The sequence below is a fragment of the Mustelus asterias genome, chromosome 6 (genome assembly GCF_964213995.1).
Source record: "Mustelus asterias chromosome 6, sMusAst1.hap1.1, whole genome shotgun sequence".
NCBI classification, from domain to species: Eukaryota; Metazoa; Chordata; class Chondrichthyes; order Carcharhiniformes; family Triakidae; genus Mustelus; species Mustelus asterias.
The window spans coordinates 40090815-40116666 of NC_135806.1; the positions used below are offsets into that span (position 1 = coordinate 40090815).

The 25852-nt window shown below is 42.7% G+C and overlaps 1 protein-coding gene across 12 annotated transcripts in view; it reads left to right on the forward strand.

Annotated features, from left to right (window-relative positions):
* Window positions 1-25852, forward strand: part of LOC144494813 (uncharacterized) — a 146751-nt gene that overhangs the window by 23045 nt on the left and 97854 nt on the right. For all 12 annotated transcript variants that reach the window (XM_078214186.1, XM_078214195.1, XM_078214188.1 and 9 more), the window contains 2 exons: window positions 10609-10693; window positions 11723-11758. In XM_078214186.1, coding sequence (XP_078070312.1) covers window positions 10609-10693; window positions 11723-11758 — 121 coding nt within the window. The remainder of the gene's footprint in view (window positions 1-10608; window positions 10694-11722; window positions 11759-25852) is intronic.

The following is a 25852-nucleotide window of genomic DNA, read 5'->3' on the forward strand; positions in this document are numbered from 1 at the left end:
ATTCCTAGCACAAAGGAATATGGTTGCGGCTGTTGGAGGCCAATTATTTTAGTCCCAGCATATCATGCAGAAGGCTCTCAGGATAGTGCCCTTCGTCCAACCATTTTCAGCTGCTTCATTGACCTTCCTTCCAAAGGCCAGAAGTGGGGATGTTTGCTGATTTGCACGGTGCTCAGTATCACTTATGACTCTTCAGATATTGAAGCAGTTCAGGCGCACAACATTCGGGCTTGGGCTGGTAAGTGGTATATATATTATATTATATAGGCCACATTGATGCTAGACAATAGCCATACCCAACAAGAGAGAATGCAATAATCTCCCTTTGACATTCTCCGCCATTCGTGGGTTACCGTTGACCAGAAACTGAACTGGACCAACCATATAAATGCTACAGCTACAAGAACCTTCCAAACCTGTGACCTGTATCACCTAAAGAGTATCAGATGCATGGGAACACCATCTGCGACTTCTCTTCCAAGTTGCACACCATCCTGACTGGGGATTGTATTCATGATGTGAAGATGCCGGCGTTGGACTGGGGTAAACACAGTAAGAGGTTTAACAACAGGTTAAAGTCCAACAGGTTTATTTGGTAGCAAATGCCACTAGCTTTCGGAGCGCTGCCCCTTCGTCAGGTGGAGTGGAGATCTCCAATCCACCTGACGAAGGGGCACCGCTCCGAAAGCTAGTGGCATTTGCTACCAGATAAACCCGTTGGACTTTAACTTGGTGTTGTTAAACTTCTCACTGGGGATTGTATTGCCATTCCTTCAAAATCCTGGAACTCCCTAATCGCACAGTGGGCATTCCAACAACACACTGCGGCAGTTCTTGAGGCAGCTCACCAACATCACCTCTAAGGCACAGTAAGAAGTCTCACAACACCAGGTTAAAGTCCAACAGGTTTATTTGGTAGAATGAGCTTTCGGAGCGCTGCCCCTTCAGGTGAGTGGAGAGTTGGGTTCACAAACAGGGCATATATAGACACAGACTCGATTGCAAGATAAAGATTGGAATGAGAGTCTTAACAGGTAATCAGGTCTTTACAGGTACAGACAATGCGAGTGGAGAGAGGGCTAAGCACAGGTTAAAGAGGTGTGAATTCTCTCAAGCCAGGACAGTTAGTAAGATTTTGCAAGCCCAGACCAAATGGTTACAGATACTGTGACATGAACCCAAGATCCTGGTTGAGGGCGTCCTCGTGTGCGGAACTTGGCTATCAGTTTCTGCTCGGCGATTCTGCGTTGTGTCTTGAAGGCCACCTTGGAGAACGCTTACCTGAAGATCGGAGGCTGAATGCCCTCGACTGCTGAAGTGTTCCCCGACAGGAAGGGAGCACTCCTGCCTGGTGATTGTCGAGTGGTGTCCATTCATCCGTTGTCGTAGTATCTGCATGGTCTCGCCGATATACCATGCCTCGGAACATCCCTTCCTGCGGCGTATCCGATAGACAACATTGGCCGGTATGTACCGTGTACCTGGTGGATGGTGTTTTCACGCGAGATGATTGCATCTGTGTCGATGATCCGGCACGTCTTGCGGAGGTTGCTGTGGCAGGGTTGTGTTCTGAAGGCTGGGTAGTTTGCTGCGACCAATGGTCTGCTTGAGGTTGCATGGTTGTTTGAAGGCAAGTAGTCGGGGTGTGGGGATGGCTTGGTGAGATGTTCATCTTCATCGATGACATGTTGAAGGCTCCAAAGAAGATGTTGTAGCTTGTCTGCTCCGGGGAAGGAAGTACTGGATGACGAAGGGTGCTCTGGCCATGTCCCTTGTTTGTCAGGACCTGTACTTAACCCCCGCTCCACTCTCATTGTCTGTACCTGTAAAGACCTGATTACCTGTTAAGAATCACATTCCAACCATTATCTTGCAATTGAATCTGTGTCTATATATGCCCTGTTTGTGAACTCAACTCTCCACTCACCTGATGAAGGGGCAGCGCTCCAAAAGCTCGCGTTACCAAATAAAGCTGTTGGACTTTAACCTGATGTTGTGAGACTTCTTACAATGCCCACCCCAGTCCAACAGCGGCATCTCCACTTCTCTAGGGCAATTAGTGATTGGTAATAAATGCTGGCCTTGTTACTGATGCTCATGTCCCATGAAAGATATAAATAAGCCCCAGGATCTCTGTCTGAAGCTTCAGAGTCTCTTACACCAGGATAGTTGTGGGTGACGTCCTAAGATCTGAAGTGCTGTAAACTATAGAAAAATGGAGATCATCAGAATTGTGAATGACGTTGCAACTTGCAGGGGTGGAGGCTTGGTGCTGAAATAATACAAACTTATTTGAAGTAAATAATCAGATTGTAGTAGATCCATATGGTTGATTGTATTTGTTAAATCAGTTAATTTGTTGAAGGCACCCTGTGCTAGATACAGGAAACTTCATCAGTTATAGGTCCTCAAGAATGGTAAATATTTTTATCCAAATTGAACTGAAAGCAATTTTACACTATAATACCTGAAGCTAAATTTTATGACTGAGGTGAGGTCAGAAAAGCCCAAGATGTCTGTCTTTTTAAACAGCATACACATGGAGACACATGTTCAGGTATGTCTCCAAAACCCCTCGATTCTTGTGATTGGACTGCTTGGTGTCTCTCCTTTAAATTGGGTCTCCAGATTTCCTGCTTCAGTTTGCTCCTGCACGTATGTGATACGATGGAACTATTATGTTAAATGGTGTGCTTTGCGATAAAATTGCAGATTATTGTGCTGCTTTGAGGTTTTTTCATGTTTTTTTTTCTAACAGATTTAATCTGACCCCCTGCCAGACAGGTAGGCTTAAAACTGAGTCCGTAGTGACAAATATATTTATTGCTTGTTTTCATTGAATTTCTCATTACATGGACTTGCGTGAAACAAGGCAATCCCACAGATGTCTATCATAATTCATCCATCTCACAGGTCCCAAAGTCCACCAACCTTAACTGAATCCAGGGTTTCAAACTCCCCACTCTATTTGGGAGTCCATTGCCCTTTGTGTAAAGAAGAATTTCCTAACTTTAATCCTAAAAGTTTTTTTACTGGTTTGAATTTGTGTCCCTTTATACTACTTTTGCATTGTGCAGTAGTACTCTGGATTTATTTTTTCCATTCCCAAAGCTATTTTATCTAGCTCTACAAGACCACCTCTTTGGAAGAATACTTTCAAGGTGATAAAACAAGATTTTTGGTTTTCTAGTGTTTTCTGAATTTTATACCGTCCCTAATGCTTGATTATTTCCTTGACCAGAACTGTGCATGATATTGAAAGTGTGCCCAGATGAGATCCTTCTGCAATGTGATCATGAATTCCTCTAACTTGTCTTCTGGTGTTATGGGCTATTGGTTTTATTGGCTTTTATTCCTGCTATGCATTGGTTGGGCATGTTGAGTACTAAGACCTCTTAATCTAATTAAACTTCACTCGTAGCTATTTCAACACTATTCATGGAGTACGTGTTGCCCACTTGCAGTGCTTTAACGTCTTGTCTGTGAAACTTCATTTGTTCTGTTCGCTTACTTGTTCTGTGATTTCTGATTTGCTTTCCCTGATTCCACTGCTTCTCCTAGACTGGTAAAACCTGCAAACCCGACGAATGCAGTCTTAGTCCAGTTCTTAATGGACCTGATATTGCAACACAACTGCCACCAAATTGACCATCTTGATTATCAGTACATGCAAAACGAATGCAGGAGTTGCTTCTGAGGCTGTGACTGGTACTCATTGATGTAACTGTGCAAGGAGCTTCATGCTGTATGTCGTTGGTGCTGAGATGCTGCTTAAAACTTACTCCTTTGATCACCTGCACTAATGCCTCCTCCTGTGACTGTCAGATTATATACCTATGTGCTACATTTTGTAAGTTTAAAAACTTTATATAAATGCAAGTTATTGTTGCATCAGACCAGGAGAGTGTTTGATGCTGACACTAGGAACCCAATCAGAACATATTCCATCCCAGAAGGGAAAACAGTTCGGACCAATATTCTTATTTCCCTGTTTTATTCATGGAATCATAGAATTCCTACAGTGCAGAAGGAGGCCATTGGGTCCATCGAGTCTGCACCGACAATAATCCCACCCAGGCCCTATCCCCGTAACCCCACATATTTGTCTTGCTAATCCCTCTAACCTATGCATCCTGCGACAGTAAGTGGCAATTTAGCATGGCCAATCAACCTAACCCGCACATCTTTGGACTGTGGGAGGAAACTGGAACAGCCGGAGGAAACCCACGCAGAATGGGGAGAATGTGCAAACTCCACACAGACAGTGACCCAAGCTGGGAATCGAACCAGGTCTTTGGAGCTGTGAGGCAGCAGTGTTAACCACTGTGTCACCATGCCACCCCAAATTGTCTTTTCCTTTTGGGATAACATTTTATTTTACAAAAATAAGATACTTTCCCTTTTTCTTTTATTTAAAAACTTTCTAATGCGTTTAAATTTGTAATCTGTTTGTTCACAGTAAAATTAATAGTGGAGGATACTAATATTCATCAAGGAAACCAGTTTTTGTTGATTTGTGGTCACTGAATGAACTGCTTTGGGTTTTGCTAAGTCATTGTGAGTCATGAATCTCTTTAGAGACTTGCTAAGCGCTTAGAATCGTTCACTTTGATGTCACTATAATTGGCTGAAAGCCAACTGCTTCTGCCTGAGCATGAAGAGAAAATCTTGATTCCTTTGTTTTCTCTTACTTCCATAAGTTGAAACAAAATGTGTGCCATTCCTCTAATACATCTCCCCTAGATGCTTGGTTACAAATTGAAAATGCACAGATGGCCTACGAAGGTTCGGGTGTGTCTTTACGTGACAGTTTCATGAATGATGAATGGAGGAATGTATATTATCAGTTCTGTTGAGTTTAAAGGAGGCGAGCAAGATTCAAACCCGCCTCTAGTGCAGATTGTGGTATGATGGTGTTGGCAAATTGTAGCCACTGCACAATTTCTTCATGTGAGGGAGTTGCATCATGACACATTCCACATTGTACAAAAAGCTGGTAGAACAGGATTGAGGAGTTTTGTTTTTAAGTAAGTATACACATGAATTAGGAATGTATTATTTGAGATGCAGCTTTCACTGCTCCTGTGGAACTACAAGTTTCACAATCTATTGAGACTCTTTAAATAGTAGGTGAGAGTTATCAAGTATCAATCCCCGTAGCAAGGTGAGTTGTAGTAAGTGCTTGATGTTTTAATGGACTGCAGAAGGAGACAGGAAAAAAAAGTTACCTGACCAGTGTTATGATGAATCCCATGATAACTCTGATGCTACACACTTATAGCCTCACAGGGTTTTGCTCAGAGCTTATAATCCATTCTTTCCAATGAGGGGATGGTGGCCTTGTGGCCTGACCATGTTGTGGTGTGTAACTAACAATTTGAGTTTCAAGAAAGGAACTCCAGAATTGTAACCTAAACATACATAGATTTTTGAAAAAGTTCCTGATTTGCAATGGAGGCTGACGCGGTCATCCAGGTCTGTAGTTATGATCAACTCACTAAGAGTTTTAACAACACCAGGTTAAAGTCCAACAGGTTTATTTGGTAGCAAATGCCATTAGCTTTCGGAGCGCTGCTCCTTCGTCAGATGGAGTGGATATCTGCTCTCAAACAAGGCACACAGAGACACAAAATCAAGTTACAGAATACTGATTAGAATGTGAATCTTTACAGCTAATCAGGTCTTAAAGATACAGACAATGTGAGTGGAGGGAGCATTAGGCACAGGTTAAAGAAATGTGTATTGTCTCCTTTAACTTGTCTTTAACCTGTGCCTAATGCTCCATCCACTCACATTGTCTGTATCTTTAAGACCTGATTAGCTGTAGAGTTTCACATTCTAATCAGTATTCTGTAACTTGATTTTGTGTCTCTGTGTGCCCTGTTTGAGAGCAGATATCCACTCCATCTGACGAAGGAGCAGCGCTCCGAAAGCTAATGGCATTTGCTACCAAATAAACCTGTTGGACTTTAACCTGGTGTTGTTAAAACTCTTACTGTGTTTACCCCAGTCCAACGCCGGCATCTCCACATCATGGTTATGATCAACTACCAGATGTTCTTGGTGTTAAAGTTATTGTTTATTTCCTTGGAGACTGGGCAGTTCAGAGGAGTGCTAGCAACCTGGATTTCAGAAAACGCAATCACAAGAGTCTTGCTTGCTGCTAGATCATCACTTTAAATCAACTATTTGGCAATTCCTGCAGTATAATGAGTTTCTGACTTGTACAAAACTTCTGGGACCCACCAAATGTATGTGTCAACACACTCAAGTACTCAGGCCCAGGAGTTCCATATATACTGTATTGTCAGGGTGTATTTCTCATACTTGCTTAGAATTCCTCTCATAGTCTCGCTGCTGGTGTTGCTTCATGCCTAGAGATGCAGGGATGTCTTCCTTTGTTGAGTTTTGAGACTGTAGGCGAGTGTTCCTTCATTGGAAGCAGTTCTTGCATCTCTAACCCATTAATGATGGGCTTATACCTACACTTTCACTTGGTGCGTTGTGCTAATCTTCCAGAGCCAGAAACTCTGATCAGACCCTGTATTTCATTAAAAATAGATTGACAACTTTTTAACAGCATTCTCAGCTTTGCCATTGGACAATGCCTCAGTTGCCCATCTTTTGACAAACCCTGCCAGTTCAGTGGGTGTTAACCTTCTATCTGTTACTAGCATGTCTGGTATTCCAAATGCTGCACACATCCCTTGAAGTTCTCTCAGAACACTGTTCCTAATAAAGTTACTATAATAATCACATACAAAAAGCAGGGTATGACCTTGTAACTCACTTTTTTGCCCCATTTCTTTGACCAAAGCCTAGCTAAAATCTCATGCTGCAGTAATAGTTACTTGGAAAACTACAATGAGCCGTAGGACACGTCCCAATATATTTGTCAAAGCTGTTTTTCCTGGGCCAATAGAGGCTGGCATCAACTCTATGGGTACAACATTGTGACATTTTGTGTTGAATGAGCTATTTAATTCTTACACAAATTACCTGGTACATTAGTTGCTGTCCTTTTGAATATCAAATCTCATTGGACAGTTAATTCACCTTGATAATCAAAGTAAGGGTGACAGCATTCATGTATCTCTAATTTTAGTCCCAGGTTTTCCTTGCTGAATAACACAATTGCTTCTCAACCAGATCATCTACTGCAGCAAGATTTAAGATGTTGCTGTTTAATCTCCAGCTGGAAGTGCTTTGCGACGAATAGTTTTCTCCAACTTGCCCATAAAATCTCAGACATTAGTGTGTGGCAGGTATGCTCTGCTCATTTTGTCTGCTAGGGCTATCCTTTTTCTGTCCTTTTAGAAGATACTTTCAGAGTCTTAACATTCTTTGAAGTCTCTGGTGTGTTTAGTGGCTTGAAAACGATCAGTTTTAAAGGACAGTGCTCCATTTCACCACCTATAGGCCATTGTAATCTTCAAATTTATAGTTAGGAGCTCTTTCTCGATTGTTTATCTCATCACAGTTGTTGGTGCTCTTCATGTATTAGCAAATGATTGTCCATTCTGCAGCAGTGCTGCTGCAAGTTCACTAGCAGTAACTTCTTCCTTTTGAAATTATAAAATATAAGGATTGACGTGCTGCTGGTGTTTGCTGCTTTTGAGTCATTTCAGTTCCAATTCCACTCGAGCATTTTGTATTAATTTTCTGAGCACTTTTGTGGGAGAAACCTGCTTGGATGTTGAACAAGTCCAACTAAATATTGGATTGTTACTATATCAATTGGTGTCAGCTTCTCCAAAACCACTAATTTTGAATGAATGCATACAAAGTCCTCTTGCCCTTGAAACAAGCCCAAGAAAAGGGACTTCAGGCCAAGAGGTTTCATTTTCATATTTTGCACTGCTATGCAGTTGTTGCACTGATGTAGGAAATGTTCTAGGTTTTTTAATCAGGGCCAAGTGTTCTCCAGAATCAACTATCACAAGATCACATACGATGACTTCTGTCTCTTACAGGCCTTCCAGCAGGCCATGGGCTGATTCTAAATGGCCTACATCTGCAGTGGTATTGTCCAGAAGCATATTTTGGCCATCAAACTACGAATGCATTAGCACCTTGTAGACAACTAGCTACACCTTCAATCATTGGTGAGGTAATCTCCCTTGAATGCTTTGAGGCTTAAGGACTCTTGGGCGTGCCTGCTGTTCAACCGATCATGGTGTTACAGGAGTGCAGATGTCCTGAATGACCCAGCCATTTTAGACAGTTATCAAAGAAATCAAAAGAGATCAAGATCGATCTTGCTATCCCTGCTCCCCGCCCCCTCCTTCCCCCATCCCATCCAATAAACCAGGTTGCTTAATGGTGAAGATACTTACTTGAATGAACTAGTGTAACCTGCTGTTAGAGACCCCGTCCACTATGGAGAAACCAAGATTCATACATCTTGTCCATTACTCAGAAAGGTGAACTTGTGCTTTGCAGGCCATCTTTCTTGGGCGAACACTGCAGTTGACTGGCCTGTGCAGGCGGGCACTGAAATTTGGTTGTACGTTTCGAGGACCGTCTATGTCAAACTCTCAACATCCCACATGATCAGAGTTGGCACAAACTTCCCCAAGCCCCAACAATGACATGAACTGCCAGTTCTGTGAACGTCCATGCCAATTGTGCATTGGACTCTTCAGTCAAGAGAGGACCCACAGAAGACTCTGAAATTTCCTGCAGCTTGAACATACTTGAATAATAAGTCTGCAACCACTTGTTGACTCCATGTATATCAATCACTTTTGGAGCGGCACAATGGTTAGCACTGCTGCCTCACAGCACCAGGGACCCGGGCTCAATTCCGGCCTCGGATGACTGTGTGGAGTTTGCACGTTCTGCCCATGTCTGCATGGGTTTCCTCCAGGTGCTCTGATTTCCTCCCACACGCCAATGATGTGCGGGTTAGGTTGATTGGCCCATAGTATCAGGGGGACTAGCAGGGTAAATATGTGGAGTTGACGGGAGGTATGGGGCCATAGAGATTCTATTCTATCCTATATTTAGGAATGACGTGAAGATCCTTGAATATGTAGAGGAGATTTATCAGAACGGTTCTGGGGATGAGGAAATTTGGCTACAAGATTAGGTTCGAGAAGAAGGGATTGTTCTCCTTGGAACAAAGGAGGTTGAAGGGCGAACTGTTAGTGGTGTACAAGGGTGATTGGTGTGGCTATGGTAGACAAAAGCTGTTTTGATTAGCTCATGGTACAAGGATTAGGGGACACAGATTTAAGGTTTTGGGCAACAGATCCAAGGGAGATGTGAGGGTGAACTCTTACACCATGACTAGGACATGACTAGATCAATGATTCCAGAAAGAAATTGAATAAGCATTTGAGGGAAATGCAGTAAACATGTAGGACAACAGAGCGAATGGAACTGACTAGATGGTTATACAGTGAACTGGCATGGACTTGATGGGCCAAATGGCCTCCTGTGCCATATTGATTCTAAGACTGGAACACCCGACCTATAAATTTTCAAAAGTTGTTTCTTTAATTCAAATTCTCAACAGTGATCAGTGATAGAACAACAACACCGAGTTATCTTAACTCTTAAAACACTAAACTAAAAATAGTTTAAAAACTTGGGAGAAAAAAAAGGATTTAAAATGTTCATGAGTGAATATCTATAAAGATGGTTAATCTGTGAGTATCAAAAAATAATTGGCAGTGTCAGTTTGCCTCAGTTGGCAGCAGTCTGCCACAAGAGCCTTCTGCTGCTGCTTCTGCTTTGGTTATGTTGTCATCAACTAACATGCGTATTCTGCCAACATTTCTGAATATGGTTAACAATGCTATCATGAAATAAGAATCTGTTTTATTTTTGTGATATTGATTTGAGGATAGATATTAGCCAGGACACTGGGCATAACATCCCCTACTCTTCTAATAGTGCCCTGGGGCCTTTTGCATCCACCTGGGCAGACAGGTGGGGCCCTCTGTTTAATGTTTCGTTTGAATCCAGTTGAGTTCAAACTAGGATGTAGGAAGAGTGCGGTCCTGAAGGAGTGGGAATGCTGTATTGTTAGATGTAATTGAAGCCCTGAGCTTATTCAGATAGATACAAAAGATCCATTGGTAACATTTAAAGAAATAAAGACCTTTTCCTCTAGCCCTGAGCACAATTGAATCTTAACTGTACAAAAAGCAAATTGAATTGTAACTGCTGCTTGTGGAATCTTGCTGTGTGTAAATTGGCTGCTGTGTTGCCTACCTAACAGTTAACTGCACTTCAAAAATAATTATTTGAATTAAATTGAAATAAAGCATGGAAATAGACTGTTTGGCCTAATCAGTCTCTGTTGCTGCTTATCCCACTCCTGAACAGTAACCCTAATCTCTTGTTCTCATCCTTTTCAATCATCTGTCTCTGTTTCAATCCCTCTGGTAATATAAGTCACATTCTTTGGATTTGAAAGACTTGGGATATCCTTTTTTTAAAAGAAAAGTTACTTGTCAATTGAATTTATAAGCTAATTGCTAACATCAATGTATAACTTCAGTGAATGGTATTTTGTAGCCATGATCTCCAAAGAGAGACTTTTAAAATGCATTTTCAGTGGATGTTTTTACCAAAAGGTTTTTTTCCCCTGGTTTTTAGGAGAAGAGGCACAATTATTAAGGCTGTCATTAATGCAGCTGTTTAAAGGCAAAGCACTTGATACCTATGCAGATTATATTAACAGGTATGTGTCTGTGTGTGCATTAAATACGCAAGGCTGATTATGATTGTTTAATTGAGTAATAATGCAAAACTGGAGCTCTGAAGATTTTCATGTATCTGAAGTGTGGTGCTCCTTTTAATGTATGAATGTACTTTAATGACTACAATGTATCGCAATGTATGTAGACCTTGAAAATCCATGGCAGTTCCTGTGAACTCCCACTGCACGTTTACTGGAACAGTTCCAGACTTGGTCAGGATTTTGATTTGGTAAATCTTGAACTTGATGTTTTCTGGGAAAGCCTGTGGGGGCATCAACATAGGTAGATGTAACTCCTAAAACTGGGTATTTTTGGTTAGTTGGGACCAAGTTTAGCAGTGGTACAGATCTTGCCAGTTATACATCACTGAAACTAGCAGAGATGCTGTCAACCTGAGGGTCTGGGCTGATCTGGGGACCGGACCCCTTGTTTTCTCAAAGTTCTGATCACAATCTGCCAAGTTCTGAAAGCGAAGACCTTTTCCTTTCTGCCCACCTCGCAACCTGAGTTTGAGCATGTTTCCTAAGTTTCTAGAAGAATGGTGTTCACTGCAGATGTATCTTTCTAAGGCCAATATCTGCCCCCCCCCCCCCCCCCCCCCCCCCCCCGCCTTTCCTTGCTCATCACCCTTTAATGGAATCACTTCTCTGATAAAATATAGCAATATGTGTAGCTGCTGGGGTTAAAACAGATATGGAAAATTATTTGATTATGGCTAGACTAAATATATTCCTTAACTACTTGTTCCAATTTATATAAACTTTGAACAATGGGGTTAGTTTCCTGAGATTCTGTTCTGGGCATGGAGACGCATTAGACAGAAGCGTCCATTTTTATATCTAGGAGCTTCAGTATACTGCTAACCACAATTAGTCAGCCTGCACCTAGCGTTCTAACTCCTGTTAGCGAGTGTCTACTGAGTGAAGCCTCAAATGAGTAGTTGGTAAGTCATTTGACTGAATTTTCTTTTAAAAGACACCTTTTTGTAAATGATTTATTTTATCATTCAGGGTTTGTACAAGGAATCTGAAGGACCTTTCACTCAGGTAAGAACACCAGTTTGAGTTATCTGGATAGTTTTTTGGTGGGATTAAAAAACGATGCATATTTTCCTGCCTTGTTCTCTCTCTCTTTCTCACTTGGAATGTTCAGATCACAGATTAGTTTACAAATGAAGGCTGGGAATGGCTTCTTCTGGCTGGTATTTCGTGGCCAGTATTTCCACACACACACACACACACACACACCCTTGTGGGTTCTGAGGCGGGGTGGGAGCAGGAAATTGCATGGATGGATTCCTGGACATGATTTAGCACTGGGGTGGACATAGCCTCGGATAGGAAACCTGCCCTTGGGTTGTCTTCTGCCCTGCCTCAGTATTTAGGCTGGGTGGGGGAATGGTAGGAGACCTCCAGACCCTCATAATACCCTGACACCCCTCGGCTTTCTCGACAGTGATGACTGGAAGTCCTGCTTTCTGCCAACCAACTCTATATCAGGCATAGAATCATGGAATCCTACAGTGCAGAAGGAGGCCATTCGGCCCATTGAGTCTGCACCGACCACAAACCCACACAGACCCTATCCCCATAACCCATGCATTTGCCCTAGCTAGTCCCCCTGACACTAAGGGATAATTTAGCATGGCAATCCATCTAACCCACACATCTTTGGACTGTGGGAGGAAACTGGAGCACCCAGAGGAAACCCACGAAGACACAGGCAGAATGTGAAAACTCCACACAGACAGTGACCCAAGCCAGGAATCGAATCCGGGTCTCTGGCATTGTGAGGCAGCAATGCGAGCCACTGTGCCGCTGTGCCGCCATGCTAAAGTTGGTGGGGATGTGTTCCCCACCGACAGACCACCATCCTGAAAATTGAGGCCCGTGTCCCAGAACAGCCCTAGCACAATTTTGCTCTTAATGATCTGAGGAATATCTATTTACATTTTTTATTTCCTGCCCATTAACCAACTTTCTTTCCATGCTGCTCCATTTCTTCTCAAAACCATGCTTTAAAATCTGACTGACTGCCTTCTGAAAATCCCAAAATGCTGCAATTGTCCCTCCTTATCTCTAAATGTCTCCAATTCTCCAAGATCTCTACTTTCATCTAATTATGTCTCCTTATGTATTCCTAGATCCCTTCATTCGACCAATGGAGGCCATGCCTTCAGTTGTCTAGGTCATAAATTCTGGAATTCCTAACCCAAACTTATTTGCTGCTCCTCTATCTTCAACCAAGCTTATCACCAGCTGTCTTTAAAACCTCCTTAGATCGAGATAGTGTTGCTATCTAGAGAAACTGTTCCCTTTGGCAGAATTGCCGAGGATCAGCAGATGTTGACTGAAGCTGGTTGGCAAAAGAAGCAACAGCAACAGGAAGAAAATGTTTCTCGCGCTGCAAGTGATTTACATCTGAAATGCACTACCAGAGTGTATAATGAAGGCAGATACAACTGGGGCTATCTAAAGTACATTGGATAAGCTTCTGAAGAGAGAGAGAATTTTCAGGGCAACGGAGAAAGCACAGGGGAATGGGATTAGCTGATTTGTTTTTGCAGAGATCCTGCACAAGCACATTGAGCTGAATGGCTACCTCCTGTGCTAGAATCTCTCACATTCTTTGGTTTGGTGTCAGTTTTAGTCTGCTTGCACTTCTGTGAAAAACCTTGAAAACTTAATGCATTAAAGGTGCAATCTAAACTTTAAAAGGAGAAAAATCAAAAATATTGACATTTTAATTAATTTACATATAATGCAATGACCTGTATAACTAACTTACGCCTCCATAGTGAATAAACTTCTTAGCAATCTGGTATTGATATGTTACTGCAATTGGTGGATGTAGATTTAGTGGTAACTTTCAGAAAGTAATGGGATATATACTCAAAGGAATGGAAAAGAGTGGTGGAGTGGGGATTAATTGGATAGCTTGCTCAAAGGAGAGGAATGGTGAGCTGAATGTAAGGTTCTATGATGCTGATTCATTTCACATGCATGCATTACGTTACATAACCTATTGAGGTTAACTAACTCAGTATAGAGCAAGGATGGAAGCTGGCACCTTCCTGACATGAATGGTCAAGACTCAGCTGCACTCTGCTATTGTGATACATTGGGAGGGCTTTAACCCTGTTCTTCTTTATTTCTATTATCCTAGGGGTCATCTATTCAAACTAAGCCTGTCTGAACCTACTTGCCTGTTGAAGCAGAGAGATTTACAGCACAGAAAGAGACCGATTGTCCCATAATAGCAACATGTAGATCACCCAGTCCCTAGGGCAGAATTCCTCATTCAGTTGCATAATAACTGATTTGTACTTCCACTCCACTCCATGTGTGTTCTTTTGCAATCCAAAGCTAACAAACACTATTCACCTCATTCTTCCTATCATCTCCCTTCTCTTGAAATATGTACCCTGTTTTTCTTTTTTTTTTAAATAATGCAATGGCTTCTGTCTTAACCACTCCCAAAACATTCAACAGTGCAGACATCCACCTCCTAAAAGATCTTCCTAATGCCCCCACTTCACTTTCTCATTGGTAACTTTATTTTGATGACTGCTCAGACTTTGCAAATGATGAAAGACTGATTGACAATCAAAAGTTGTCATAATTTTTAAAACTTGTATTAACCTGTTACCATATCTCAGTTTCTACTTATAACTAATTCTTCCCATCCCTGGTCAAAGCTGCATTGCATTTCCTATAGCTCCACTGACCTTTCTATAATGTACCCAAAATGATGTACCATGCTTACTGTGTTCCATGTTTTGTGCTATTTTAGTCTTGTAAGTTTGTAGTAAATCGAGGGTGACTCAATGAGGTTTAAGAACAAAAGGATTAATTGCCAACGAACACACAACTATATCTACAAACATGGTCAGACAGAATAACTATGCGATTGTACAACACTCCTCCCTGGCTCCAACTGCAGATCCTTCCCTGGGATATGCATCCTGGCACTCAATTGGCTCAGCTTCCTACCTTGACACTTCATAGGATCTGTCCTGATCATGTGGCCCTTGGGGAATGTTCCCTTAAAGCGGCCATGCTACTACAATCCTTCTACCATTCCCCCCCCCCCCCGCCCGCCCGCCGCCGCCAAAAACAACTCCTGAAGTCACCTAAGGTGGAAACAAAAGGAAAACATCATTAACGTAAGCTACAATTTAAAAATAAAACCAGGGAAACCCCCAAAGCAGCTTGTCATAAAGTTTAGTTGATGCAGTACCTGTTCAGGCACGCTGAGGAAGAATTTAGCATTGCTAATCCATCTAACCAGCACATCTTTCAGAGTGTGGGAGTAAACCGGAACACTCAGAGGAAACCCACGCAGATATGGGGAGAATGTGCCGACTCTAGGAGAACTTCTCAATTCTGAGTTAGGTTTGTCTGGAAATGAAAAATAGAGACGAGCTGAGGTGAAAGACAAACTCATCAACCCAGGGTCTAGATCTTCTTCGGTAGCTGCTATGTTCTCAGTCACAGAAACGACTGATTGCTCCGGTTCCACATTTACACCCAGGATTCCTGTATCCAATCCTGGTCAATCTAAATTGACTGCTGGAGTTTCCTGTTGATCCCTTGAATCCGACACTATTCTCCTCATCAGGTGGTCTACATGTTTCTTGAAGCCATAACCTTGCATCTCTTTTGTATAGGAGACCGGTCCTGGTCTTTCTGCAATCTTACCAGCCATCCTCCTGCAAAATTTCTGAGCATGACTAAATCCTCAACTTGGAAAATGCTTGTCATTCTTTCTTGAGTCATGATTTTCTTTGAGAGGCTTGCCTAGCCTCCATCCACCCCGCCAAATCTGGGAATATCATATAAACGTGTTCTTAAACGGTGTCCCATTAGCAACTCGGCTGGTGTGACCCCTGTGGTCACATTTGGTATGATGTTATAAGACAGCTGGCAAAATGTAAGGGTAGAGTGACTTGTTTCTTCATAGATGCCTTGAAAGTTTGCACAGCGCGTTCTGCTAACCCATTTGAGGCTGGGTGGTAAGGTGCTGACCTAACATGGTGAATGCCATTTGGTTTTACAAATTTCTGAAACTCCGTCGCCATGAAGGATATGCCATTGTCTGATACGAAAACCTCTGGAATACCATGAACAGCAAAGATTTTTCGCAAGTTATCAGTGGTGGCAGCGGCCATCGTGGACTTCATCAATTAGACATCCTGCCACTTAGTTTGCATCCACTAATATTAGAAACATATGGCCCAAAAATAGACCTGTGGAGTCTGTATTCTTGCTTAGGGTTTGCCTGGCCACTCCCAAGGTGCATATTAGCTGGTGGCAGCTAAACCTGTTGAGCTTGACAACTCGGCATTGACTAATCATCCTTTCTATTTCTCTATCCAGGCCTGACCACCAATTATAACTTCTGGCTTGTGATTTCATTCTGCTTTGACCCAGATCTGAGCCGTGCAGTTCTTGCAACAAGAGTCATCTTCCTTGGGGTGAGAGTATAACCCTAGACTCCCTACAACAGCATCCCATCTTCACGGTTATTTCCATCCTCCTTTATTGGTAGGGCGTAAGCAGCTCTGACTTCTCATATCACATCCCTTGCATGACTATCTTCTTCACCTTCGATAATACTGGGTCTCTTCCTGTCACGTCCGTGTGTTTCACTGAGACTGGCAAAGTCTCTATCATATGCCGTGCCAGCACTGGCTTTTGCAGAACCGGCAAGGACAACCTGCTGAGCACATCCACATTTAATACGTGTCCCTGGAAGATGCTGAAAAGTATAATTGTACACTGCCAATAAGAGAGCTGACCTCTCCAGTCTTGTCGAAGCTATTGGTGGCACTGGCTTATCTTCTCTGAATAAACCCAGCAATGGCTTGTGGTCTGAAACTGGTAACCAACCTTCGTCCAATTCCAATAGCTGATAATCATGACTGAGATCCAACTTGGTGTATTTTAACGCTCCAGTTAATTTGGCTTAGTGGTCTTCAATTTTAGGAATGAGGTATCTATCTATTTGAGCTCCATTATTGACTCTCAATTTATAGTCCCCACATTCTTACAGTCCAATCCAGTTTAAGGATCGGGATAATGGGTGCTGTCCATTCTGAGAATTGAACAGGCTTTATGATACCTAAATCTTCCAGTCTTTTGAGTTCAACTTCAACTTTATGTTGAAGCACACAGGGCTCTACGGGAGCCCTGAAAAACTTTGGTGTTGCCTCTGGATTCAGATACATTTTAGTTTTACTTCCTCTTATAAGTCCTAGGTTATTTTGAAAGACCTCAGAATATTTACATAGTTCCTGAAAACCTCCATCTTGCAGATTTAATATCTCTAACCAATTCAGTTTAATTTGCTTGAGCCCCATTAAACATGGTCAATGTCCCTTAATTACTAAGACAGGTAACTGTGCCGTCTGATTCTTGTAGGACGCTGACTGTTGCTGCCCCAAAATCTGCGATGTTTCTCTGGTATAGGTAAACAATAGAGCTCCAGACTCATTCAATCTCAATGGCCGGACGCCTTTTTGAAGGTAACGAAATGCCTGCTCCCCTATGACTATTGCGCAGTCCCGGTATCAACTTCCATTTTAAGAGATCTGCCAATTACCATCAAGGCTATCTCCATAGACGGTACTTTACTCAGTTGGACCTGTTTTAAGGGTAAATGTTTCAGGTCCCTAGGCTGCTCATCTAGTTACTTCGAAGGAGTTAAACTAGCCATTGTGGGGGTTTTTTTTTTTGCAATTCTTTCCTGACAGCTTCAAGATTCTGCACCACGCTTGTAATGTGACCCTTTTTGTTGCAGCTGAAACACACACAACTCCTACACTTCTTGGAAGTGTTCACTCCCACATTGAAAACGAACTTCTGCCCTTGGTGCTGTATCCATTTTACTGGACTCTTCAACATCTGAGTTGCCCTTCAAAACAGCCATATCCTGCCACAAGTGTTTTACCTCATTTGGCATACCTTGCAACTTGCTTACGCTCTGTTCTGCACATTCAGGCACCTGGGCCAGCTGCACAGCTTTCTCTAGAGAAATTTTGGTCTCGGTCAGTAACTTTATTTGTATAGTAAGAAGTCTCTCAACATCAGGTTAAAGTCCAACAGGTTTATTTGGTAGCACGAGCTTTCGGAGCGCTGCCCCTTTATCAGGTCCTGTTGAACTTTAACCTGGTGTTGTGAAACTTCTTACTGTGCCTACCCCAGTCCAACGCTGGCATCTCCACATCATTCGTTTGTATAATTAAACAATTTATACTACAGACCAAATGGTCTCTTGACATTTCTCCGAAAGTTGGGCCCTATTCACATAAGAACATAAATAGGAGCAGGAGTAGGCCATCTAGTCCCTCGAGCCTGCCCCGCCATTCAATAAGATCATGGCTGATCTGAAGTGGATCAGTTCCACTTACCCGCCTGATCCCTATAACCCCTAATTCCCTTACCGATCAGGAATCCACCTATCCGTGATTTAAACATATTCAACGAGGTAGCCTCCACCACTTCAGTGGGCAGAGAATTCCAGAGGTTCACCACCCTCAGAGAAGAAGTTCCTCCTCAACTCTCTCCTAAACTGACCCCCCTTTATTTTGAGGCTGTGCCCTCTAGTTCTAGCTTCCTTTCTAAGTGGAAAGAATCTCTCCACCTCTACCCTATCCAGCCCCTTCATTATCTTATAGGTCTCTATAAGATTCCCCCCTCAGCCTTCTAAATTCCAACGAGTACAAACCCAATCTGCTCAGTCTCTCCTCATAATCAACACCCCTCATCTCTGGTATCAACCTGGTGAACCTTCTCTGCACTCCCTCCAAGGCCAATATATCCTTCCGCAAATAAGGGGACCAATACTGCACACAGTATTCCAGCTGCGGCCTCACCAATGCCCTGTACAGATGCAGCAAGACATCTCTGCTTTTATATTCTATCCCCCTTGCGATATAGGCCAACATCCCATTTGCCTTCTTGATCACCTGTTGCACCTGCAGACTGGGTATTTGCATCTCATGCACAAGGACCCCCAGGTCCCTTTGCACGGTAGCATGTTGTAATTTTTTTCCATTTAGATAATCCAATTTGCTATTATTTCCTCCAAAGTGAATAACCTCGCATTTGTCAACGTTATACTCCATCTGCCAGATCCTCGCCCACTCACTCAGCCTGTCCAAATCTCTCTGCAGACCTTCTACGCCCTCCACACGAATGCTGCACCTGAGCCAACCTGTTAGTTGACAAAGCGTGTTGATCTGACGTGTTGGATGTTAGAGGCTTGTTGTGGTTGTTTTGTGACATCCATTTCTACAGTCCAGTCCAATGTGGAATAAACCTGGGTTTCATAGGTAGTTACTTTACAGTTTTGCAAAGCTGCCATCTCCTATAACTTTACTTAGCTTTCCTTTATTAAAGATAATAGCTTTGGCAAGTGTTTCAAAGAGATTGGAGTTAAGGGGGAAAGTTAGCTTAGGTAACCAAAAGCGGTTTTGAAAATGTTTTTAAATATGGGGAGGAACAGAGAAAGACAAATGTTTTGGGAGGAGATTTCACAAGTAAGCCTATTCAATGGAGAAGTGAGAAGGAAGTTTCAACGGAGGCCAGTTAGAGACACCTGATCCTTGAGCAGACTCCCAAGCTACTGGCGAGAGGAAGCCAATAACAATTTGTTTAGATTATACGAAGTTTGAGATTTCAGACACTTTCTCAGTCAATATAGTCACAAGGTTCCATGAGTTTTGGGCAAACAAATATAAAATTTACTATACAAGGTCAGAAAGATAAAACAATTTACAATATGTGCTCTGGTTTCCTCCCACAGTCCAAAGATGTGCAGGTTAGGTTGATTGACCATGCTAAATTTGCCCTTAATGTCCCAAGATATGTAGGCTAAGGGGATTAGAACATAAGAAATAGGAGCAGGAGTAGGCCAACTAGCCCCTCGAGGCTGCCCTGCCATTCAATAAGATCATGGCTGATCTGATAGTGGTTTAGTTCCACTTACCCACCCGCTCCCCATAACCCTTAATTCCCTTATTGATCAGAAATCTATCTACCTGTGACTTAAACATATTTAACGAGGTAGCCTCCACTGCTTCAATGGGCAGAAAATTCCAGAGATTCACTACCCTCAGAGAAGAAGTTCCTCCTCAACTCTGTCCTAAACTGACTCCCCCTTATTTTGAGGCTGTGTCCTCTAGTTCTTGTTTCCTTTCCAAGTGGAAATAATCTCTCTGCCTCTACCCTGTCTAGCCCCTTCATTATCTTGTATGTCTCTATAAGATCTCCCCTCGGCCTTCTAAACTCCAACGAGTACAGGCCCAATCTACTCAATCTCTCCTCATAAGCTAACCCCCTCATCTCCGGTATCAACCTGGTGAACTTTCTCTGTACTCCCTCCAAGGCCAATACATCCTTCCGCAAATAAGGGGACCAAAATTGCACACAGTACTCCAGTTGCGGCCTCACCAGTACCTTGTACAATTGTAGCAAGTCCTCCCTGCTTTGATACTCCATCCCCTTTGCGATAAAGGCCAACATTCCATTTGCCTTCTTGATCACCTGCTGCACCTGCAAACTGAGTTTTTTGCGATTCATGCACAAGGACCCCCAGGTGCCTCTGTACAGTAGCATGTTGTAATTTTTCACCATTTAAATAATAGTCCATTTTACTATTATTCCTTCCAAAGTGGATAACCTCACACTTGTCAACGTTATACTCTATCTGCCAGATCCTTGCCCACTCACTTAGCCTATCCAAATCTCTCTGCACACGCTTTCCCACTCATCTTTGTATCATCCACAAACTTTGTTACCCTACACTTGGTCCTCTCCTCCAGATCGTCTATGTATATGGTAAACAGTTGAGGCCCCAGCACTGATCCCTGCGGCACGCCACTGGTCACCACCTGCCAACCAGAAAAGCACCCATTTATTCCAACTCTCTGCTTCCTGTTAGATAGCCAATCCTCAATCCACGCTAACACTTTACCCCCAACTCCGTGTACCCTAATCTTCTGCAGCAACCTTTTGTGAGGCACCTTATCGAATGCCTTCTGGAAATCCAAAAACACCACATCCACTGGTTCCCCTCTGTCAACCGCACTCGTTACATCTTCATAAAAATCCAGTAAATTCGTCAAATACGACTTTCCCTTCATGAATCCATGCTGCGTCTGCTTGATCAAACCATTTTTTTCCAGGTGCTCTGCTATTTCTTCTTTAATGACGGATTCCAGCAATTTCCCAACTACGGACGTTAAGCTAACTGGTCTGTAGTTACCTGCCTTTGTCTACCTCCTTTTTTAAACAGGAAAGGAAATAGAATAGGCAAAGGAATAGAAGTGGATGTCAATTGCTATGGGAGTAGTGTAAGGCAGAAATGGTCAGTTTAATAAGCAAGTTGTAGATGTGTCCACTCTTTAAAAAAAAATGTAATAATGAAAGACGCAATTTCTCAGTGAAATTGAGCCTCTGACGTGCTCGGGTGTAGGGGGGGGTGGGGGGGTGGGGGGTGGTGGGGGCGCTGTCGTCAAATCATATGATATTTCACAGGCTCCTACATCCTCTGAACACATTTTCCACCATGTCAAATGTGAATAATTGATTTGAAGCAGGAGACTTCTTAAAATATTTACTTGCCTTCTGGCAGAGTCACTTTTTAAATTCAAACTACTGAGACCACATTAAAACTGTTACCAATTGTTAAATCCTTGATCTATTTGTTGACGCCGCACTATTTCTGCACCTTTGCACTGGGGAAGAATTAAAATGGAAACCAGCTAGTAGCTGTTGCTGCACATTTTCCAACTGTTTTGATTGCTGCTCAGGGAGCTGGGTCACTGACTTGATCGTCACTTGGTTACACAGGCAGCCCAGCAAACTCCCTAAGCTGCTGCTGGCATTTTAAAAATATTTTCTCATCCCCTGACTGCTTCCTACAGACAGCACTTCTAAGAGGCAATTATTCCACTACTGAAAGCACATCATGTACTTATAAACAATTACAGTATTACACTTACTGAACAGTTCACACACAACCTTTGTGTAAAAATATGCATTAAATGACTACATGTGACATTCATGTTGGGTAAAAGCATATATAAAACATTTTATGGTCATAGATTGATTTATAATTTCTTTTGTGAAGTTAATTTGCATAATTTAAAATGTTGAAATACTGAATATATTTTTTCTACCAAAAGGGAAAATAATTAAATGCTGAATCAGTCGGTATGTCAGTTTGATTGTATTTTCATACAACTGATGTTGTCATCAGGTCTCAGTTTACAGCTAGGCATGTTTTTACATTTACATAAAAGCATGGAATTCAAGTTCCTGATGGGAATGTTAATCTGCCTTGATTTGGAATGGAGCAAAAAGGAAATTAAACAGGAGAGAGATGTGACGTCCTGGATCTGAGCAGCACACTCTGCATCTGCTTTTACAATCATAGGTTAAACAAGGAAACTAAGTGTGTTTTAGTGATAAAATGGGACACTAATGGAGATTACACATAAACTGTCATCAATATTTCTTCAAGTTTTATACCACCTCTCAGTTTTTAAGAACCTGTCTCCTGATGAATAAGACTGTGGAGTTGGTATTGATGAAGTTAACTTGGTAATGATTAGGATATGAGGTCTGAAGCTGAAGCCTGGTACCATAAGACAGGAATAGGTCATTAGGCCCATCAGGCCTGGGCCCAGATGTTCGCTTCTGGGTCAACTACATGTCTGCCCCAACTTCTGAGTGTTGCTGTCTAATCAAAGTGTATTAGTGAACCAATCAAAGCATGGAATGGATTCTCATGGAGATGACATTCATGGTCTTGCTGCCACTACCTGATACAGATATTATACAGTCGTGTAGTTAGCTGCCAAGACCCAGTGGGTGGTTAAACGATGAACTGTGCCATGCTGATTATCCCATCCCTTTTGCCACGTGTTTATCAGCATTTATTAACACAGTTGACCCTTCACTAGGTCTCTTATATCTACACACTGTCACTGTCACAACATAACTGTATGACTAAGAAGGAGGAAATCAGTAAGGCTGAGTGTGGCTGCGGAGCACAACATGCTCCCTTGGAGTCACAGCTGCAACATATATGGCACCATGCATTTTAACAACACCAGGTTAAAGTCCAACAGGTTTATTTGGTAGCAAAAGCCACACAAGCTTTCGAGGCTCTGAGCCCCTTCTTCAGGTGAGTGGGAATTCTGTTCACAAACAGAACTTATAAAGACACAGACTCAATTTACATGAATAATGGTTGGAATGCGAATACTTACAACTAATCCAGGATTAGTATTCGCATTCCAACCATTGTTCATGTAAATTGAGTCTGTGTCTTTATAAGTTCTGTTTGTGAACAGAATTCCCACTCACCTGAAGAAGGGGCTCAGAGCCTCGAAAGCTTGTGTGGCTTTTGCTACCAAATAAACCTGTTGGACTTTAACCTGGTGTTGTTAAACTTCTTACTGTGTTTACCCCAGTCCAACGCCGGCATCTCCACATCATGAATACCATGCATTTGCACAGAGCCAGTTTATATGCTATACCTTACCAGTAATCATTAATATGGTGAAAATGGTTAGTGGTGATACTAAAGTGAATGAGAGCACTATAATCTGATTCATTACTCTTTTCACCTTATATTTTTGTTCATAGAAAGGGGACATGGGGAGGGGGTGAGTCTAGCTGACCAATACTTTTGTGACCAGGACGTTCAAGTTTTGGTGGAAGAAGTGGTTGAGGAGAATAGTCCTCTACCCTGAACTTGGCCCATAATCATCAGGCAAGACTGTTCTCTGCCTGTGGGGGGGGCACTTCAGCGGTCACAGGCATTCAGCCTCTGATCTTCGGGTAAGCGTTCTCCAAGGTGGCCTTCACGACACGGCAGCGCAGAGTCGCTGAGCAGAAACTGATAGCCAAGTTCCGCACACATGAGGACGGCCTCAACCGGGATGTTGGGTTTATGTCACACTATCAGTAACCCCCACAGCTTGCCTCCTGGACTTGGAGAATCGCACTGACTGTCCTGTCTGGAGACAATACACATCTCTTTAACCTGTGCTTAATGCTCCCTCCACTCACATTGTCTGTATCTTTAAGACCTGGTTGGCTGTAGAGATTCGCATTCTAATCAGTATTCTGTAACTTGATTTTGTGTCTCTGTGCCCTGTTTGAGAGCAGATTTCCACTCCATCTGACGAAGAAGCAGTGCTCCGAAAGCTAATGGCATTTGCGACCAAATAAACCTGTTGGACTTTAACCTGGTGTTGTTAAAACTCTTACATGGAGAGATCACCAGGGTACTAGAACAGCTGTCTGGTGATAGTGTTACTTTTAGCACTGATGAAGGCAGTATTGCAATCATCTTGGCTAATGGTGGAGATCATGCTGTTATTTTGTTGAGCTTAATGGGAGTGCAAGGATGGGGTTGTATCAGAAGGGCAGTGCAAGCATGGTTAAGGCAGTGGCAGGCATCAGGGCGTTCTTTCATAGAGAAGGGCCATACCTAAAGAACTCCTTTTGTGTCTCGCACACCTTTCTGCTCTGCTCCTTTATCCCACCCTGGGCCAGATCACTCCTCCGGCATTAAGAGGAGGAAGAGATGTTTGAGGAGGCAACGTCACATCTGACTAGTCCATACTTCACAAATTGGGTATCAGCATATCAGAGTGATGTAGCACGTGTAAAGTTGGTGGCACAGGGTGAAAGTCACTGCACCAGAGTGCAGGAGGAGATGTCAGCATCATCTGTGCACAGTTTCCCTCTGAGCAGAGAGGAAAATCAGAATGATGCTGTAATGGGCAAGATCATGGAGCCTCAGGTGTCATCTATTGTGACACAGTTTTTAGATACCACCAGTATTTACTACCAGATATGTGACTGAGTTCCCTGAGGCTGTGGAAGCTCTTATACTGGGAATGGAGGAGTGAATACATCTCCTATATGATCTCCACTGCATGAGTTGTGACCATGAGAGATTGGCCAATCTCATGGTGAGACACATGCATCAACACAAACGGATGCAAGATCAGTAGTTCAACAGGAAAGGGTGCAAACCACCCTCAACAGCCTGGATCAGCCTGCTCGGATTATGAACACTGACATTGATGGAATACATGAGCTGCAATCCCTTAGCAGGATGGTTGCACTGTTAGCGCAGCAGTTGCTGGAATAGATGATTGCTGTGGGCCAGCAGCCAGCCTCATCAACCCCACCTAGAGGCCAACCTAGAGCTGTGCAGGTCTCTGAAGAGGATGAAGGGACTGAAGGGCACCATCTGGCTTAGGGCACAAATGGGTTTAGTATGGTTACACTTTTCACACAGCACATTTGAGAATGTCATGAATATATATACCGTAGGCATATGCAGTGTAAGTAAATATATATACAGGAGAGAGCTCAAAAAGAATGGTAACATTATGAAAGCAGTTCTTACCAGTAATAATGAGGCCAGCATGCTGAGGTCCATCTTGATATGTTGTCAACAGGATTAAGGTTGTTGGCTAATTTGTGATGGATTGGAGAGTTTTCTTTCCTCCTCTGCTGTATTATAAAAGATGTCAGTGTTCAACAGCTCCAACACCGAGATGCCAGTTTTATCTTTCATTGTCTATTCATGCTTTACTTTAAAGGGTGCTCAATGATGAAACTCCATGAACAGATGCATCTCGAGCATGAATGCTGGGTGAAGAGCATACATCTGCACTGCAGTGCTGCACACTGACTTAGATGCAGCTCAAAAGGACTTGAATCTTGCAGGGCTGTATTTGCATTCTAGGTGTCACAGGATGTGCTTTGTGCAGTAAGCAGAGATATATGGAAGCCGGAAATGTTGCACGTGACATCCATATCAAATTGGACCATCGGTCAGAATCGATGGTTCTTTCAAAGTGATGCTGTTGTGCAGTTATAGGTTCCTTGTGTGTGAACTATATTATCTGCGTGTGTGCTATAACATATAATGCTAGCAGCCTGTAGAGGGTTTGAATTGTAACATCATGTTAATCTCAGCATTGTGGGCATGGTTTGACTGCACATTGCCACCATGGGCCCATCTTTTATAGTCATTGCCATTCATGTAGGGAGGTTCAGGTTGCAAATGATTTAGTTCCGTGTTTGTTTGCAATATGATGGTTA